Consider the following 19,680-nt stretch of genomic DNA (forward strand, 5'->3'; position numbering starts at 1 on the left):
ACTTTCTACTTCTTACATGTTGAACTCAAATACCTGTACTTTCTACTTATTACATGTTGAACCCAAATACCTGTACTTTCTACTTCTTACATGTTGAACTCAAATACCTGTACTTTCTACTTATTACATGTTGAACCCAAATACCTGTACTTTCTACTTCTCACATGTTGAACCCAAATACCTGTACTTTCTACTTCTCACATGTTGAACCCAAATACCTGTACTTTCTACTTCTCACATGTTGAACACAAATACCTGTACTTTCTACTTATTACATGTTGAACTCAAATACCTGTACTTTCTACTCTCTACATGTTGAAACTCAAATACCTGTACTTTATACTTCTTACATGTTGAACTCAAATACCTGTACTTTCTACTTCTTACATGTTGAACTCAAATACCTGTACTTTCTACTTCTTACATGTTGAACTCAAATACCTGTACTTTCTACTTCTTACATGTTGAACTCAAATACCTGTACTTTCTACTTCTTACATGTTGAACTCAAATACCTGTACTTTCTACCTCTTACATGTTGAACACAAATACCTGTACTTTCTACTTCTTACATGTTGAACACAAATACCTGTACTTTCTACTTCTTACATGTTGAACTCAAATACCTGTACTTTCTACTTCGTACATGTTGAACTCAAATACCTGTACTTTCTACTTCTTACATGTTGAACTCAAATACCTGTACTTTCTACTTCTTACATGTTGAACTCAAATACCTGTACTTTCTACTTCTCTCATTTTCCAAACAGCTGGTTCCTTTAGTCTGAATGTGTGTTTTGGTGCGTGATCATTATTCTTTAGAGTCATTGCGTGCCTATTGATTTGAACACGATCCGTGTATCCATCATTTCCTGGTCTTCTCTAAAGAAGAGGGACCAATGGAAACGTTGTCATGTTGCCGTTGTTCAGCATGGAAACATTCATTAGCTAACAATGACATTATTGTTCTATTAATATAAAGGGAGGTCAGGTACTCTTTAAAGCAGCTGCTAGTTATGGGTACTTTTTACTGAAGTACATTTCAAAGCCTCTTTACTTTTACTTGAGTAAAGAAGTTTACTTCTACTTTCACCAGAGTATCTTTCAACACGAGTATCTGTACTTCTACTTGAGTAAAGGATGTGTACTTTTGCCATCTCTGATAATAACTACATTTTGATGTTAAGCCTTACAGCTTTGACCTGAATTAATAATGGATGCAGTGTATTTCCTCCCTCTGTCCACCAGATGTCTCCACACTCAGAGTCATGTTGAACTGTTGAACCATGTTTAACCTTAGCAGACCATTCACATGCATAAAATCTATATATCAGGAAAGTGAAACCCCCCAAAAAGCACAATAGGGCATCTTAAACACAACTCTTGTTTAAATGTGTGGACTTTAATGGCTTAGAAAGTTATGGAAGTTCAAAGAAAATACTTGCAAGTAAAAATTCACTGAATAAATGAAAACAAATAACACAAAGTCCACAGATATGAAAAGTTAAATGAGACCAAATACTCAGAGCTAACAAAAGAAAAATACAATGTAAATATAAAAAATGTACTTCCAGCTCTAGGTAGATTTGGTTTGAATATATTTTACTGAACATTGATCTGAGTTGAACTGAAAATCATTTCTGAGCAATTTGCTAATCTGACGGAGCGACTCTCAACTTGCCGAACGAGTCCTGAAAGATAAAAGAAAAACATTCGAGGAAACAATTCAATCATAACATTTCGTTTAATGTTTTAAATGTAAAATATATGTTCACGCCGTTATGAGGAACATTTATAGTCCTACCTTCATCACGGGGGCGTAGAGAGGATCCTCTGCTGAGGGTGAGTTTTTAAATCCTGATTCTGCACAAGAGACGAGTAATTCATGATAATATAATATATAAGAACAATAATCAACTTAAACAACTTCAATCAATGTTAATCCCTTGTTATTGTAAACATTTGACTCGGAAAAACACCTACAAGTAAAATGTAAAGGTCCCCTATTATACTGTTTTCATCAATATATCACAGGTCTCAGATATATACAGAGCCTGTCTCTGATTGGCTGAAACACCAAACAGATCATTGCAGCATTACCCATAATCCCCTCTGTTTCAGCCCTGTTTCCAAAGTGCTGATTCTCTGTCTGTTTACTTTAGATGAAAACAAGGAGCCCCTCCCCACGCCCCTCTGAGAGACATTTGGTTACAAAGAACTCAATGGTGCTCTAGAGGAGATTCAGGTGATAAGGGGGGGGGGGGGGTACCTTGGTTGCTGATTGGCTAATGGTTACACAAGACAACACATCGTTATGACATCATAAGTGGCCAAAATCTGATCAGCTCATTTTCAGACAGGTTTTTATAGAAATGGATCAAAAAGAGAGAAAATCTTTGTTCCTGAAACTTCAGAGTCTCGCTTTCACACAGAGGGGACAACATGTTGATGTAGAAGAGACATGGGAGAGAGGGGACACATGTTGATGTAGAAGAGACATGGGAGAAAGGGGACCATTTGATGTAGATGAGAATGAAGAAGAGGGGACACATCGATGTAGAAGAGACAAAGAAGAGGGACACATGTGATGAGAAAGACATAATGAAGAAGAGGGACCATGTTGATGTAGAAGAGACATGAAGAAAGAGGGGACAAATGTTGATGTAGAAAGACCATAGAGAGGGACATGTGATGTAGAAGAGACATGGAGAGAGGGGACACATGTTATGTAGAAGAGACATGGAGAAGAGGGGACACATGTTGATGTAGAAGAGACATGAAGAAGAGGGGACACATGTTGATGTAGAAGAGACATGAAGAAGAGGGGACACATGTTGACGTAGAAGAGACATGAAGAAGAGGGGACACATGTTGATGTGGAAGAGACATGAAGAAGAGGGAACACATGTTGATGTAGAAGAGACATGAAGAAGAGGGGACATGACGAACAGGGGACACATGTTGATGTAGAAGAGACATGAAGAAGAGGGGACACATGTTGATGTGGAAGAGACATGAAGAAGAGGGAACACATGTTGATGTAGAAGAGACATGAAGAAGAGGGGACACATGTTGATGTAGAAGAGACATGAAGAAGAGGGGACATGACGACAGGGGACACATGTGTGATGACGACAGGGGACACATGGATGTAGGAAGAGGGACATGACGAACGGGGACACATGTTGATGAAGAAGAGACATGAAGAAGAGGGAACACATGTTGATTGTAGAAGAGACATGAAGAAGAGGGGACACATGTTGATGTAGAAGAGACATGAAGAAGAGGGGACCCATGTGATGTAGAAGAGGACATGAAGAAGAGGGGACACATGTTGATGTGGAAGAGACATGAAGAAGAGGGGACACATGTTTGATGTAGAAGAGACATGAAGAAGAGGGAACACATGTTGATGTAGAAGGAGACATGAAGAAGAGGGGACCCATGTTGATGTAGAAGAGACATGAAGAAGAGGGGACCATGTTGATGTGGAAGAGACATGAAGAAGAGGGGAACACATGTTGATGTAGAAGAGACATGAAGAAGAGAGGGGACACATGTTTGATGTAGAAGAGACATGAAGAAGAGGGACCCATGTTGATGTAGAAGAGACATGGAGAAGAGGGGACACATGTTGATGTAGAAGAGACATGAAGAAGAGGGGGACACATGTTGATGTAGAAGAGACATGAAGAAGAGGGGACACATGTTGATGTAGAAGAGGACATGAAGAAGAGGGGACCCATGTTGATGTAGAAGAGACATGGAGAAGAGGGGACACATGTTGATGTAGAAAGAGACGTGAAGAAGAGGGGACACATGTTGATGTAGAAGAGACATGAAGACATGTGATTGTAGAGAGAGACATGAAGAAGAGGGGACCCATGTTGATGTGTAGAAGAGACAGGAAGAGAGGGGACACATGTTGATGTAGAGAGACGGAAGAAGAGGGGACACATGTTGATGTAGAAGAGACATGAAGAAGAGGGAACAAACATGTTGATGTAGAAGAGAACATGAAGAAGAGGGGGACCCACTGTTTGATGTAGAAGAGACATGGAAGAAGAGGGGGACAAATGTTGATGTAGGAAGAGATCAGGAAGAAAGAGGGGAACAACATGTTATAGTAGAAGAGACATGGAAGAAGAGGGGGACAAAGGGACATTGTTGATGTTAGAAGAGGACATGGAAGAAGAGGGGACACATGTTGATGTAGAAGAGACATAGGAAGACGCGGGACAGCATGTTGATGCTAGAAGAGACATGAAGAAGAGGGGACCACATGTTGATGTAGGAAGAAACAATGAGAAGAGGGGACACATGTTGATGTAGAAGAGACATGAAGAAGAGGGGACACATGTTGATGTAGAAGAGACATGAAGAAGAGGGGACACATGTTGATGTAGAAGAGACATGAAGAAGAGGGGAACACATGTTTGATTGGAAGAAGAGACATGAAGAAGAGGGGACACATGTTGATGTAAAAGAGACATGAAGAAGAGGGGACACATGTTGATGTAGGAAGAGACATGAAGAAGAGGGGGACACATGTTGATGTGGAAGAGACTTGAAGAAGAGGGGACACATGTTGATGTAGAAGAAGAGACATGAAGAAGAGGGGACACATGTTGATGTAGAAGAGACATGAAGAAGAGGGGACACATGTTGATGAAGAAGAGACATGAAGAAGAGGGGACACATGTGATGAAGAAGAGACATGCAGAAGAGAGGGGACACATGTTGATGTAGAAAAGACATGAAGAAGAGGGGACACATGTTTGTGATGAAGAAGAGACATGAAGAAGAGGGGACACATGTTGATGAAGAAGAGACATGCGAGAAGAGGGACACATGTTGATGAAGAAGAGACATGAAAGAAGAGGGGGACACATGTTGATGTAGAAAAGACATGAAGAAGAGGGGGACACATGTTGATGAAGAAGAGACATGAAGAAGTGGAGACACATGTTGATGTAGAAGAGACATGAAGAAGAGGGGACACATGTTGATGTAGAAGAGACATGAAGAAGAGGGGACACATGTTGATGTAGAAGAGACATGAAGAAGCGGGGACACGTGTTGATGTAGAAGAGACATGAAGAAGAGGGGACACGTGTTGATGTAGAAGAGACATGAAGAAGAGGGGACACATGTTGATGTAGAAGAGACATGAAGAAGAGGGGACACATGTTGATGTAGAAGAGACATGAAGAAGTGGAGACACATGTTGATGTAGAAGAGACATGGAGAAGAGGGGACACATGTTGATGAAGAAGAGACATGAAGAAGAGGGGACACATGTTGATGAAGAAGAGACATGAAGAAGAGGGGACACATGTTGATGAAGAAGAGACATGAAGAAGTGGAGACACATGTTGATGTAGAAGAGACATGAAGAAGAGGGGACACATGTTGATGAAGAAGAGACATGAAGAAGAGGGGACACATGTTGATGTAGAAGAGACATGAAGAAGTGGAGACACATGTTGATGTAGAAGAGACATGAAGAAGAGGGGACACATGTTGATGTAGAAAAGACATGAAGAAGAGGGGACACATGTTGATGAAGAAGAGACATGAAGAAGTGGAGACACATGTTGATGTAGAAGAGACATGAAGAAGAGGGGACACATGTTGATGTAGAAGAGACATGAAGAAGAGGGGACACGTGTTGATGTAGAAGAGACATGAAGAAGAGGGGACACATGTTGATGTAGAAGAGACATGAAGAAGAGGGGGCACATGTTGATGTAGAAGAGACATGAAGAAGAGGGGACACATGTTGATGTAGAAGAGACATGAAGAAGAGGGGGCACATGTTGATGTAGAAGAGACATGAAGAAGAGGGGACACATGTTGATGTAGAAGAGACATGAAGAAGAGGGGACACATGTTGATGTAGAAGAGACATGGAGAAGAGGGGACACATGTTGATGTAGAAGAGACATGAAGAAGAGGGGACCATGTTGATGTAGAAGAGACATGAAGAAGTGGATTTTGCATAATAGGTGACCTTTAACATTTTTAGATCCAACATTATCGCTGTAAAAAATAAAACTGTCAGCATTTTCTATGTTTTCTGGACTAACCTAAAAATAATTCAGAAAAATGTAACAATCTGAGAAAAAAGTCAAAATACCCGAAAAAAACTGAATTTGTGGGAAAAGTCATATTTGACTTATATCGCTCTTAAGGTTTTTCATTTGTCTCTTTGAATGCCTTGTGTCAAAACGTGCTCTATAAATAAATAAATACACTTGGCTTGAACATTCTGACTTTTCTCTCAGAATCATTCAGATGTATTTAAAAAAACTATTCAAATTTGGCCTCAATTCCTTACATTTACAAGAGTGTATGAAGTCATTCTTAACTGTACATGACTCAAAATACAAAGACATATTTGTAAGGTGCTAACAAAATAAAGATTATTATTTTCACTACTTTAATGGGTCAAAATAACTTCTACTGTTCAGATATCTGTAGCTATTCTAAATGGAAAGCTACAGATATCTGATGAGGATGTTGGTAGTGTGAGTTATTTGTGTGTGGATCAAATACAAACCGTGAGCTCGTGGAGTCTCATTTAAAACCAACGCAGAGTAAACTGGTTCAAATGAAGGTTCACCTGCAGGGACAGAATGTCAGTGAGCAAGAGTTGAAGAAAGCACAGTATAAATATATATCGTGACTAATAATTAAAGTCCCCTTTACCTGCTTCAGTTTGTGGGTTTCGGCTGTGGTCCGTCTCGATGCTGAGGCTCGGATTATCAGCAGCGTCTAAAATAAAACGCAGTGTGTGAAACGCTGAGAGAGCTAAAATAATTCACACGTCTCAACTGTCACTTTCAAGACCTGACAACGATCTTAAAGTAACACTCAAAGTAAACCTTTGTCTCTCAAAGTGAGCAGTATTTATGTTCTTTTAAGCTGGGTTCATAATAAAGAAACAGAGTATCTATAATAGTATTTTTTTGTTGCTCACATCATAACAAATAAAATAAAATGAGATTTTAAAGTGAAGTAAAACCTCGGTGATGTCTTGGTTTTGTGACGACGAGAGCGTAGGTGACGTCGCTCTGATCCTCCTCACAGGCTGGAAACACATCAAAACTACATTCAGTCACATGTTGGTCCGAACTATCTGGCGATCAGCTTTGACATGTATGACCCACCGTATTGATTATCCTCGGCGGGGCAAGGTGAATCTGCTGTTGGTGTCTTCGAGGAATCTTATGTATGGAAAAACAAAAATATGAAAACACAGGAGAAAAAAATGCATTTAAAGTTTCTATAAAAAAAGTTTGGAATATTAACAATTACTATTTAGTTATTCATGCTGTTAGTACAACATTGTCAAAACAGAACTGTATATATTTCTTGATTTGTACATACTGTACTATTCCACATAATTGGATTATTGTATGATTTATTTTTCTAATTTAATTTGAGTATATGTGTATTCAAACACAAAAAGAATAAGAACAAGTACTTCATTCATTCTCAAAGGTTATTTGTGAAAGAATTGTTTATTATGATATTAAATAATATTTATATTAATTAATGGTTTTGATAATTTGTCATTATAAGTAAATCTCTGAATAGATGTTTTGCTTTCAAGAAGTTCTCACTTTAATGCTCCTTAACATTAAAAGTGAGAACACTCATTGCATTTAGAAGTAAGTAAGCTATTATCAACGTAGTTGCGAGTTTACGTGTGTTGAGATACCTCTGTGTTTAATATGATGGACTCCCACCAGCAGCGCCAAAATGAAAATAATGATAGCGGTAAACAGCAGGACGGAGAACTGGAGGAAAGAACGCATTCCTTTATGAGGTAGGTCACCACTTCCTGTAATACACAAAACACAATGTTAGCATGTTAGCATTCACATAATCTGATATATATATATGATTTACATTTCCTCATAACTTAGTTTCAGTGGTGAGTAAATGTACTAAAGTACTGAACAAAAGTACACTTTAAGATACTTTTACTTTACTGGGGTATTTGAACTCCTACTACAATTTAGAGGGAAATATTGTACTTTTTTATGCATTTGTTTGAAAACTTGAGTTAATTTATGCAACACATTATATATTTAGAATATAACACCGATACATAGTAAATGATTAATCAGTGAAAAAGTAGTTAAAATAGCTATCAGTAGTTGTTTTCCAAAAACATATTTATTATAGAAAAACTGAAACCTGTATCTTTACTTAAATACGTACTAGATTTTGTTGTGTGTACAATCAAAATACAGGACTTTTACTTGTACCGAGTTTACAGAGCGGTTTAAGATAAGAAAAATATCTGTGTACTTTTTCCACCTTTGATTAATTCTTTATAGAATATGGAAACAAATTACTGCACATCGTAACACTTTGAAAGATGTGCGGCGAATGTGTGCAACCGCACTTTAGCAAAGCATTATTTCAGATCCATTCAAATCCCTTATGTGCATATATTTCAATTTGATATTTGTTATTCTTATTAAAAAGATGCTTCCATGAACTCTTACCTGTCCTATCCTGTGTTTCATTCTTATTGCTGTTGTTGCTCTCAGACCTCACTGTCCCTATGGGGATTATTCAATGAATGTCAATTGTATTAAACCGGCTCTTAAATTTGACTTCGAGCTGTGTGAGGTTAGCCCACATAGCAGAACATTTCATGAGGTTGTAATATTCGCCGGTATCATGTAAAGTAAATATCATCTTTTGTACTTTTTGTATCTTACGTATGACAGCAAACCGGCTCTCTGGTGATTCTCCACCGTCAGAGATGCTGCACTTGTAGAGTCCTTCATCAGATTTAGAAACATTTTTGAATGTTATGATTCCTGTATGGCTGGTTCTGATGAGACGGCCATCTTTATAGAAGTCAGCTGAGAGGAAGGAGGAAGTGGTCGTCTTGTTCCTGCAGCTCAGAGTCACAGATTCTCCCTCCATCACAGGAAGCACAGGACTCTCCAGGATCACAGAGCCAGCTGAACGGGATCAAACGTTTAGTCTAATGAACACATTTGGAGTTATTGACAAAAATGTAACATTATATAGACACAAGCATTGGAGAATACTGTGCATGTTAAGTTGGTTGCTAACATGCACAGAATGAATACAAAATATCGAAAAGTAATCGGAAAACATTGATAACAATTATTCAGTAATGTATATCGTCTGCATAGAGGTTAATATTATTACATGTTTCTTTTTTTACGGTGGCAGCGTTGACGGTTGTTTGTCATGCCTGTCATTTTTTATTATATTTTTAAACATCATCATAGACAAGATTTTTTAAACTTAAACCGGTATTTATTTGTACACGTTGCGACCCAAATCTAAGCATTCCGTACACTGTTTTGAGGTTTTCCTTTTCATTGCATTTCATTGTTAAATTCAGTTTTTCTTTACAATATTCAGGTTTTTTACTTTAATCAGATATTGTCACTCGACCAACAAACTTCTCTAACAAACTTTTTTGGAATCACTTTTATTGCCAAGTAGGTTTTCCAATATGAGGAAACTGCTTTAATATTGCTCAATAAGTGAAAAAAGAGCAAATGTAGAATTAGTTTTTTAAATACTGTAAAATAATATGATTAAGAACACGATATAAAAGTATTCAAAAAAGGTATATATGACAAATTACTGTGAAAAACGATGTTCGGAATCAACAAAACATACCGGTGACCTTGATGTTGATGGAGTTGCTCTTCTCTCCTTTCTCGTCCTCACACCAGTAAACCCCGCTGTCTGAATCATAGGCCTGTTGAATGGTACAGTTCAGTGTTGATGAAGCAATATTATAACAACTCTGAATTAACTCATTGTTGTTCCTAAACCCCCTCAGAGCAGAGCCAAGACCCTCGCAGAGAAAAGAGAAGGGCTCGTATTCAAAGAGCTGCAGTCTCTCTGTGACAATGAGCAAAGCGTCTGAGGACAGAAACAGAGACAATAAAACATCTGATTAATAAAGAATATAGCTAAATGTATTTTAACACAATGCACGGACACACTGGTATTTCCTATTAACATGAGTATGTGAATCTTTAGTAGTTTCTACCCACCATAGTTTTGCAAAGAGCTCTTCTGAATATGTGCACCCAGCAGAATGATCACACACGTCACTATATATGCAGATAGAGAAAACGTTCTATTAGCAAAAATATGCTTAGTATTTGTGAAAAGTAAATAGTGTATAATCTGAGACTCACGCAGTCGGCTGCAGAGCGCTGTGACCTCCATGATGTCTTCCTGCTGTCTGAGCGTCTCACTGAGAGACACAGAAATATAATGTGAGTGAGAACTTCCTCTTCCTGTGCAGAGTGCTTCTGAGGCCGGGGTCAGACTCTCTGTGGTTTCAGCACCAGTTGAAACCTTTTTTTGAATATGAGTATATAATAAGTATAATGTAAATAAAGATAGTTGTCATATATTCCACTGTCTTCGAAGACAAAGTCATTTTTCTTATTTATTTGATGGGTAATCAGGAGGCATCATGTAGGGCCTGTAAGTACAGGCACATCCACTTAACTTTATTAACACCTGAACATTACACTCGTGTGGTAATGAAACACTTCCATCCAGCAGTCAATGACATTTTTGTTATTTAGCTGTTCATGTTATCCACAGCGACTTATAATAAGTCCATTACATCATGAGGAAACAAACTCAAAACAAGAAGATTCATTCAAGTGGGTATCATCCTTAAACCAGACACACAAACTGAACCTCCTGCTGGTGGGTTTCTGCATCACAAGCAGGAGGGCCATGCACACAGCCTCATCAGAGTTTAATATGTGACAGTAACATTTTATTTTGCTGGCACTTTCATTTAAAGCGCTTTGTAATGAGTGCACTCAACCATGAAGATTCAGACCCCAAAAAGCAAGAATCCTGCAGGTGCATTGGCTTGTAATTCGCCAAATCAGTTGATACTGCAAAGGCTTTAAATGATTGTATGGGCCAAGGGTGAAATCATAACTAGCCCTTCTGACAAATCTTGCTTTCTTTTTTCTTGCTTCATGTCAATGAACCCTGACCATCAACGGCGCTGCTGTGGATCAGGTGAGCAGCACCAAACTCCTGGGTGTGGTATCACAGATGACCTCACCCAGTGGCGGATTTAGGGTTGTAGAAGATCCGGGGCTTAGCCCAGAATATTGAAGTCGTGTTGAGCGGGGAGGGGGGGGGTGGGTGGTTCATGAGCTGTGAACTCGCTGGAGCCTCGCAGCGGGGCTACTACGGAGTGCATAAAGCAGACTCTTCACGCGCTAACGAAGGCCCTCTGTTTCGCGAGCGTCGACAGGGGGGGGGGGTGTGCTGGGCGCTCGTGAGGCCTCAAGATTAGGCCCCCTCTGCAGACTGTGTGATCGGCCTGTACGGCGGGACGGCCCTGCACAAGACACTGCAGCGCATTGTGAACTCTGCCCAGAGGATCATCGTCTCCCTTCCTCCCTACCTCTGACATCTCTCCCTAGTCTCCCCTGACCTCTCCACCCTGCCTCCCACCTTTCCCCCCTGCCCCAAATGGACCTGGACTTTACGCCCCCCCCCACACACACACATACACACCCTTCCCTCATCAGCAGCAGTCGCCTTTTTACTCATCTCCGCTGCTACTGCACTGTAACTGTACTTCGAACATCATTTGTTTTGCACTAATTTTGATTACTTGCACTAATGTCACATTCATGTTTCTGTTGATTGTGTTTTAAATATATTTATTACCTAGTACATATTACTACTTATTACTTAGTTGTTATACCCCTTTTATCTAGGCCCTTTTCATATCTTGTTATATGTACTGTATATATGTCACACTGTGGGACTGCGAGAAACGGTATTTCAAATGTTCTGTATGTATAACACGTGGAATTCTTGACAATACAATTTACTTTGACTTTTGAATATATTGTTCAGTCTTTGCCAGTCACACACACACACACACACACACACACACACACACACACACACACAACACAACACACACACACACACACACACACACACACACACACACACACACACACACACACACACACACACACACGCGCACACACACACACACACACACACACACACACACACACACACACACACCAACACACACACACACACACACACACACACACACACACACACACACACACACACACACACACACACACACACACACACACACACACACACACCCACACACACACACACACACCACAGTGCACAGAAGAAAGTGCTATATAAACTGAGAAGTCCCGCCCCCTACGGTAAAAGATCAGACATTTCCTTTGATAGAGAATTGCCTATCAACCGTTGCCACAATAAAACAATTCAAAGGTCCATCGCAACTGATTGTATTGCCATGTATTAATTTATAACCTGTAACCAAAACACTGAATCCAAAATTCAGATGTTCATAAACCCAGACACTCAAAGTGAAACTCAGATAACAACTCAGTGGATAGATTTGAACTAAACTTGAATATATTACACAACTTTTGTAGAAAATGCCTCTTGCTGCTGGAGAAACATTTGCACACTGAAAATAAATATTAAGCATAACATTAACCGTCAAGAAGAAGAAAAATGAATTAGGCGTTACTCTATTTGCTTCATACTCTGCATGAAGCTGTCAGTGATTTACTGACTTGTCCTCGCAGTCAGAGACGGTGACACGCAACATTCAACAGGTATGTGTTTTTCAATTTGTTAACATTTAATACATAAGATAAAATATATGCAAAACCTATTTCATGAAAAGTCTGAATATTGAGTTTTGGTGAACCACAATTTTAGATTAGATCAGATAACAACATGTATTTCATACGTTTGTGTCCGAGTGAAAACTGCGTAGGCTACAGACTAGGTGATAGTCGTAACACTGAACTGGGTGTGCAGAGAGTCTTTAGTCTACTACTGTAACTAAATTATCATTATATGTCTTAAATAGAGGATATGATATAATGAAATAGGATATGTAGATTATGAGTAGAGCAAAGAAGATGGTCATAAAGTTGTTTTTCCATTTATTGGAGCCTTTACAATTAATGCCCAAAGGTACAATTCAGTTTATAACTCAGACCTTTGGATTGACCACTTGTTGTCCAGCCTTTTTAAAACGTTTTACCTAAAGAATTGTTTTAAAGCATGTTGTCCTGAAAGTTCACACTGTTATCTCTGTTTTCTGTTCATTTGCAGTTCTCCATGATGATGTTAAACACAGACGGAAAGCCCCTTAAAACTCATCTGGGAACTCTCAGTGTTTTGGTTTTCCTTCTTCTCCTAACACACTGTAGAGGTAAGTAACAAATACAATCTTCAAAAGTCACACTTACAGCTTTGGGAAGACGTTTATATTTGGCATAATTAGGCAAACATTAAGTAACCTTTGAGCGTATTGTCATGCAAGTGGTACCCCAATATATGTTGTTACTGGAAAACCTGGTAGGGCCTACTATAAAGCATGTTACTATATCGAATATATATTAACGTTAGCTTACAACGCAAGACTAAGCTGTTCGATTTTTTTTTTTTGTTGAGCTCTTTTTTGAGTTGCTTTTGTAAGCAGTTGTTGCCAATGGGAACACATGGGAATATGGAGAACAGCCTATAACAGCCCTCTTAAAATATAAAAAACGTACAATTAGCCGGGGTTGTCTTGAAAGACTCTTTCGCAAAAGATGTTTGAAGACATCCGCGTTCTTGTGACACGTAAATACTACGCTTCCTATGTTTTGGTGCGGACTGCGTTCACACCAGCAATGAACCGCTCCTGAGTTCGCAAGCAAGCGTTCCGAGACCACCTATTTTAGCGGACCAGAGTCCGGTTGTTTAGTTCACTTCAGAGGTCTCGGTTTGTGTTCACACCGACCCAAACGAACCGCACCAAGCGGCTAAACGCACCAGGGTTCGATTCAACCGGACTATACAAGGCTGGTGTGAATGTCTATCGTCACCGGTTGCATTATATAATATACTTCCTTTGTATTTCCAGGTCAGTCTCAGCTGATTGGCTCATCTCAGCCAATCGTAGCAAACCTTGGCGGTGACATCATTTTGCCGTGTTATCTGGAGCCGGCAGTAAATGCTGCCGGTTTGACGTTGGAGTGGACGAGGCCCGACATGGACCCCAGATTCGTCCATGTGATGCGTTCTGGTCACGAACTTGTGGATAAAAAACACCAATTATTCAAGGGAAGAACCTCAATGTTCACCGATGAGCTGAAGAACGGAAACATTTCCCTGAAACTCTCCAACGTACAACTCTCAGATCGGGGGAAATACAGATGTTTCATTCCAGCGCTTGGCAGGCAAGCTTTTGTTCAACTGTTTTTTGGTAAGTGAGCAATTTATGTGTTCATGGTGCATGTTTTGACAAGTCTTTATCTTGAGGAGAGAGTTTTAGTTATGTCTCTGTCTTCGGAGAAATAAAAAAAAATACTGCACGCTACTTTGTTCGTATTTAAGGATCTTCGAGCTTAACACACTCTATGCTATAGAATATAGCATAGAACATATTTTACTCCCACAGAGCAATAAGCCAATAAACTTGGGAGCTCATTGGAACAGTTTTAAGTGAGGATTTTGGTAGAAAGGAAGCTCCATCGGATTTTAAATCTGCAAATTTATTTCCTCTTTTTCCTGCTTTGTTTTCAGCATCCGGCTCTTCCTCTCCGCCTGTCATCAGTTTATCAGGACTGGACGGTCAGAGCGGAGGAGTGGTGCTGCAGTGTGAGTCTGCAGGCTGGTATCCGGAGCCTGAGGTGTTGTGGCTGGACGCTGAGGGAAAGCTCCTCTCTGCTGGACCTCCAGAGACAGTCAGAGGTCCTGATGACCTCTATACTGTCAGCAGCAGAGTGACTGTGGAGAAGAGACCCAGCAACAGCTTCACCTGCAGAGTCCAGCACCACAACACCACCCACACCACACAGACACACTTCCATGTTCCAGGTAGACATCAAAATATTAATTTAACATGTTTTAGTTTAAAATATCTGAGGTCCATTTTTATATAAATGCCGTGATGCTCTGTGTTTTATCATTTCAGATGATTTCTTTAAGCTCCAGTCCAGGTCTTCTTCCGTCAATACTGGTCTGGCTGTCAGTTTGGCTGTTTGCATTCTGTTACTGGCTGTTTTCTTTCTTCTTTCTGTGGAGAGAACACATATTCAGTAAGTCACTAACAGTCGGGTGATTTGATTCATATCTCCCACAAACTCCACCCCCCCCTGCCTGAAATGCCTCCATTGGACTCCTTTGTTTTGAACATAGTGACATCACTCTGTAACACTCTCTCTATTGGCTAGCACTAGGGGCGGGACATCTCTAAGCTGTTGACCAATCATCCAACTGTTCAGCTAAATTAGCCTGAACAGTTTCATGTGCTCCGATCCCTTCCTAAAGTTCCTCTAATCTTAACACACGTTTAATTTCACACAGAGACAAAGAGAAAGCGATCTAAAACTAAAGATCAGTTTCTCAATGAAGGAGAAAGAGGACAGCTGATGAAACCTGACGCTGTGCAGATGGAGGCTTTGAAGGGAAACGTCGGAAAGAAGAGGAAAAAGGTTAGTAGAGAAACAACAACATGAAAAGTGAAGTCTTAGCAAGAAGCACAGAAGACTTTCACATCAAGATACAGGATCTGCCATAAATGCATGAAAACAGGTGTCATTGTGTGGCACCTTAAGAAATGATCACTAAAGAAACGTGACTGTTCCTCTCATAGAAAAATCAATCTGAGCAGCAGCTGCTTGAGGAGCAGAGGAGGAGGAAGGATGCTGAGAAGGAAGTCCAGACTCTGGAAGAGCAGCTGCAGAACAAGAAGAAAGAGGTTCATCTCCACTTCAATAATGAAACACATTGATTCCTGTTTGAAGTCTCTTTCAATGTCCTCCTTAGTGCAGACAAGGTCAAACCTGCAGTGCAGGTCCAAGTGGAGCCCAACTCCAGACTGTCCTACTTTTAGACTGTGAATAAATGATGTTAATCTTCCTGCTGTTCTTTCAGGTTGAATCCAAACAGTCTGAGCTGCAGGATCTCCATGCAGAGAAACAGAGGAGCGAGAAGGAGCTGCAGAGCCTGAAGGGAGATCTGTGGAACAAGAACAGAGAGGTTCACGTCTCCATCTTTGATATTCTGCATTTATTGTTAAACAGAAAAGCATTTGAGGAAACCCCAAAACAAGTCATCAGGAGCAGTGACACAGCATGCCACGCTTAGGTTTAGGCTTACAAAGTGAATTGTAGTGCACTATGTTTACTTCAATACATGTTCTTCCATTCAGTAACATTGAGCATAACAGATCCACCTAACTGTATGAGCATCTATAATGATCACATGCTGTGATGTAGTGCTCACGTGTCTCTTCATGTGTCTCCTCTACCAGCTGGGGAGAATTCAGAGGAGCCTAAACAGCGTTTCCAGATATGATCAGGTGAGTGGAAATGATGTTAGTGCATCACGGCTGTGGATCCTCAGATCAGGGGCGCTGGGGAACCGGTTCAATCCGCCCTGACCCCCACTGCAGTCAACATGCCTCTGTGTCCTTGGGCAAGGCACTTCACCCTAAATCACTCCTGTGGGAATTGTCCACAGTATTGATGTTACATGTCTGATATATGTCATATGTAATGTCAGCACTTTGAGCATTTGGAAAAGCGCTGAATAAATGTAATGAATTATTATTATTATTATTGTATAAGATAACCTAAAATAATAATTGACTTCCTGTTGTGTCAACATAACAATGTAAACACAACAGGAAGTCAATTATCTTAATATCAATGTACATCACTAATAGGTTGTAAAGAGATAATCAGACTGGATTGTTTAACACATAAAACTGTGCAACACTTTGAAGATTGAACAGTATGTTGAGTCACTTTTCTCTAAAAAATACAGACTTCGGAAAGAGAAGAAGAACAGAAGAAGAAGGCTGAAGCTGAACAGGAAGTGGACACACTGGAGAAGGAGCTGGAGAGCAGACAGAAGGAATCAGACACCAACATCACAGAGGTTACTGTTTGAATATGTTACTAAAGTATAGTTTTCAGTTGATCTTCTCTGTATGTACAGTTTATATGGATTGGTGCAGAAAGTAAACGATGTATTTACATTTAGATTCTAGACGTGTTTGGGGCAGAGTATAATAAATGTTCACGTCACCCAAGAGTTTTTTTCCTTAAGGCATGCTGGAAGTTTAGGTATCTGAGTCATTATCAAGATACAAATGAACTTCTGTTTCCTTTTTATTTTTACCTAAAGGAAGCATAACTAAGTTCAATAGAAAAGGTCCTAGTATAAAAGCTTGCTTGACTCCATGACTAACTCTTTAATCATAAATCAGGGTTCAGTCCTGCAGTGTAAACTAGACATTAGTTTAGTTTCCATAACAGATGCAGATGAGTCACTTTAGTCCTGATACATACGAACAAAGGTTTATGATAAAACATGTCTCTCAGTTATCCTCTCAGTGTGAAGTGAAGGAAGCTGAAGTCCAGCAGCTGCAGGAGGAGGTTCAGAGGATGGAGACCAGCCTGCAGACCCTGATGGAGTCCATCAACACGGAGGTTAGACTTCCTGCATGAACCTTGCTGTTTATATGAAGTCTGATTCTAGTTCAAAGGAGCCACATACACTTGTAGATGTGTTGAGCATCCTGGGTCACTTGAGTGTTCAATCAGAAATCCTGTTGCTGAATGTGATTATGGTTTCAACGCTTCATTGTTTCTATACATGAAGTTTCACAGATATGTGCACTTCATTAAAACATTTCCAAAGCAGATTTTTTGAGTTTATAAATCCAGGTTTGGTCACCTCCATGTTTACAGTCTTCTCCTCGGTCATTTGATGTCCAATGCAGGAGTCTTTACAAACACATGGACCTAATCATAGAAGCACTTCTCCACAGAGCTTCCAGTGGAACTGATGATGTGAAATGAGAGTTTTAGTTGTTGAGATAATAACATGTAAAAACCCATGAACACGTCTGTCTTCATCTCTCCTTCTCTCCAGCTGGAAAGAAGCCGAGCTGCTGAAGCCAGTTCTTCCTCCTCTTCACGGGTCAGTGGGTTCAGATCAATACGATCAATACTCTCTTCTGGTTTCCTGACCTAAATAAAGCTTCCTTTATAATCTCTGGCTGCAGAAGAGCTGGAGGAAACCTGTGAACATGAACTTACTGAGAGTCATTTGGTCAAACGTGATATTTCATCTCCTCTGTCTCTTCTTTTAGTTTAAATGGAAGATATTATCCAGAAATGAGTCTCAGGAGGATCAGAAGAGGAGGGAGGAAGCTGAGACAGAAGTTTCCATCCTGAAGGAGAAGCTGCAGAATGAGTCCAGAAAGGTTTGTGTTTTATATCTCCAATCAAAGTCATTCAGAGACAGCGTATGATATCCAGTGAAGCTACTCATGTCTTAGATCAAATCCTTTCACCTCCTTTCTCAGATAAAGTAACAACATGCATTTAAACCTGGTTTCACTCTTTCTTCACTCTTCTGACTTACTGACAAAGACACACCTCTGACTCTGCTCATCTGGAAGTCCAGCTATAAAGAGTTTATCTGGAGGTCTCTCTCCTTCTGTCTGTGTCTCCTCTCAGGTGGAGAGACTACAGGCTGATCTGCAGAGAGGAGGAGAGGAGACGAGGAGGAGGGAGGAGGAGCTGAAGGAGGAGCTGAAGGAGATAAAAGAGGTTCATATTTCATTGATGATTTTACTTTCCCCTATCTGTTTGTTAAAGTTTAAATCTCACAATAACTGCTTTATATCATAAACGTATTAAAACGTGTAACAACACGTAGCGTCATCTCTCAAAGAGTCAAAGTATTATGAGATTGTAAAATTGAATTGAAGCCATTGATCATTATTCTCTTCTGACTTCAAAGTATAAAGTATATAACAGTATAACTTAAATGAGCTGTTGATTAGAATTAGAATTTGTACTTCTAAAAAGTCCAACAAGGCAAAATTGCAAATACATTTAAATGGATTTTTGTGTTTGATTTTAATCAAAGAAATCTGTTGAAATCAACATCTGTGTGTTCGTCAGGAAACTCAGAGAAAACTAGCTGACCTCTGGCAGATTGAGGAGAAGCTGAAGGAGACACAGAGTCTACTGGAGATCCAGAGAGCAGAGAACATCAGAGTGAAGACAGAGGTACACACACACACACACACACACACACACACACACACACACACACACACACACAGGACATATAGTAGATACACAAATGATTTAATCTTGTGAGGATTCATTTGAAGGTTCTGCATGGACCTTCTCCATCCCTTCATCACCAGTAGGTCCCTCAGGTCTTCAGACCAGAGCCTTGTCCCACGGTCTCCTTTAGAAACTAAAGGCGTGGGTTTGAGGTAGTGGATCAACACTGTGGAACTCTCTACCTACAGACATCCGGTCTGCTGTCTCTGCAGAAGCTTTTGATTGGCCTTTGTGTCTCCTTGACATGTGTATGATGTGTTGTGTTCTTTTGTTTGTTTCTTTGGACTCTTTGTTGTTTTGTTTTTATGTTAACCTTAACTTCTGGCTCTTAGTTTTATTGTATTCATGTTTATGTGGTTTTATTTTTCACTTTGTTTTTGTGACGCACTTTGATTATTTCTGTGATAGGAGCTGTAGTAAATAAACAGGAGGTTCATCTTTTCCATATGGC

At 39.9% G+C, this 19,680-nt stretch overlaps 2 protein-coding genes across 2 annotated transcripts in view; one reads left to right on the top strand and one right to left on the bottom strand.

The window, feature by feature from the left end:
• Window positions 1-1,652: 1,652 nt before the first annotated feature.
• Window positions 1,653-10,322, bottom strand: LOC117562650 (low affinity immunoglobulin gamma Fc region receptor III-like). The gene is made up of 9 exons (XM_034240475.1): window positions 10,218-10,322; window positions 10,071-10,130; window positions 9,688-9,936; window positions 8,742-8,990; window positions 8,523-8,579; window positions 6,712-6,777; window positions 6,563-6,625; window positions 1,805-1,863; window positions 1,653-1,691 (listed from the first exon to the last, which is right to left on the bottom strand). Exons 1-9 carry the CDS (start codon window positions 10,246-10,248, stop codon window positions 1,653-1,655), a joined length of 873 nt encoding a protein of 290 aa, XP_034096366.1. The 5' UTR covers window positions 10,249-10,322.
• A 3,775-nt stretch (window positions 10,323-14,097) lies between these two features.
• LOC117562651 (vicilin-like seed storage protein At2g18540) overlaps window positions 14,098-19,680 on the top strand; it is a 36,675-nt gene continuing 31,092 nt past the window's right edge. The window contains exons 1-9 of the mRNA XM_034240477.1: window positions 14,098-14,338; window positions 14,659-14,952; window positions 15,499-15,569; window positions 15,731-15,835; window positions 16,012-16,116; window positions 16,391-16,438; window positions 16,906-17,019; window positions 17,478-17,573; window positions 18,019-18,066. Of these exons, the coding sequence (XP_034096368.1) occupies window positions 14,125-14,338; window positions 14,659-14,952; window positions 15,499-15,569; window positions 15,731-15,835; window positions 16,012-16,116; window positions 16,391-16,438; window positions 16,906-17,019; window positions 17,478-17,573; window positions 18,019-18,066 (1,095 nt within the window). The 5' untranslated portion in view covers window positions 14,098-14,124. The remainder of the gene's footprint in view (window positions 14,339-14,658; window positions 14,953-15,498; window positions 15,570-15,730; window positions 15,836-16,011; window positions 16,117-16,390; window positions 16,439-16,905; window positions 17,020-17,477; window positions 17,574-18,018; window positions 18,067-19,680) is intronic.

The sequence above is a fragment of the Gymnodraco acuticeps genome, unplaced genomic scaffold (assembly GCF_902827175.1).
Source record: "Gymnodraco acuticeps unplaced genomic scaffold, fGymAcu1.1, whole genome shotgun sequence".
NCBI lineage: Eukaryota > Metazoa > Chordata > Actinopteri > Perciformes > Bathydraconidae > Gymnodraco > Gymnodraco acuticeps.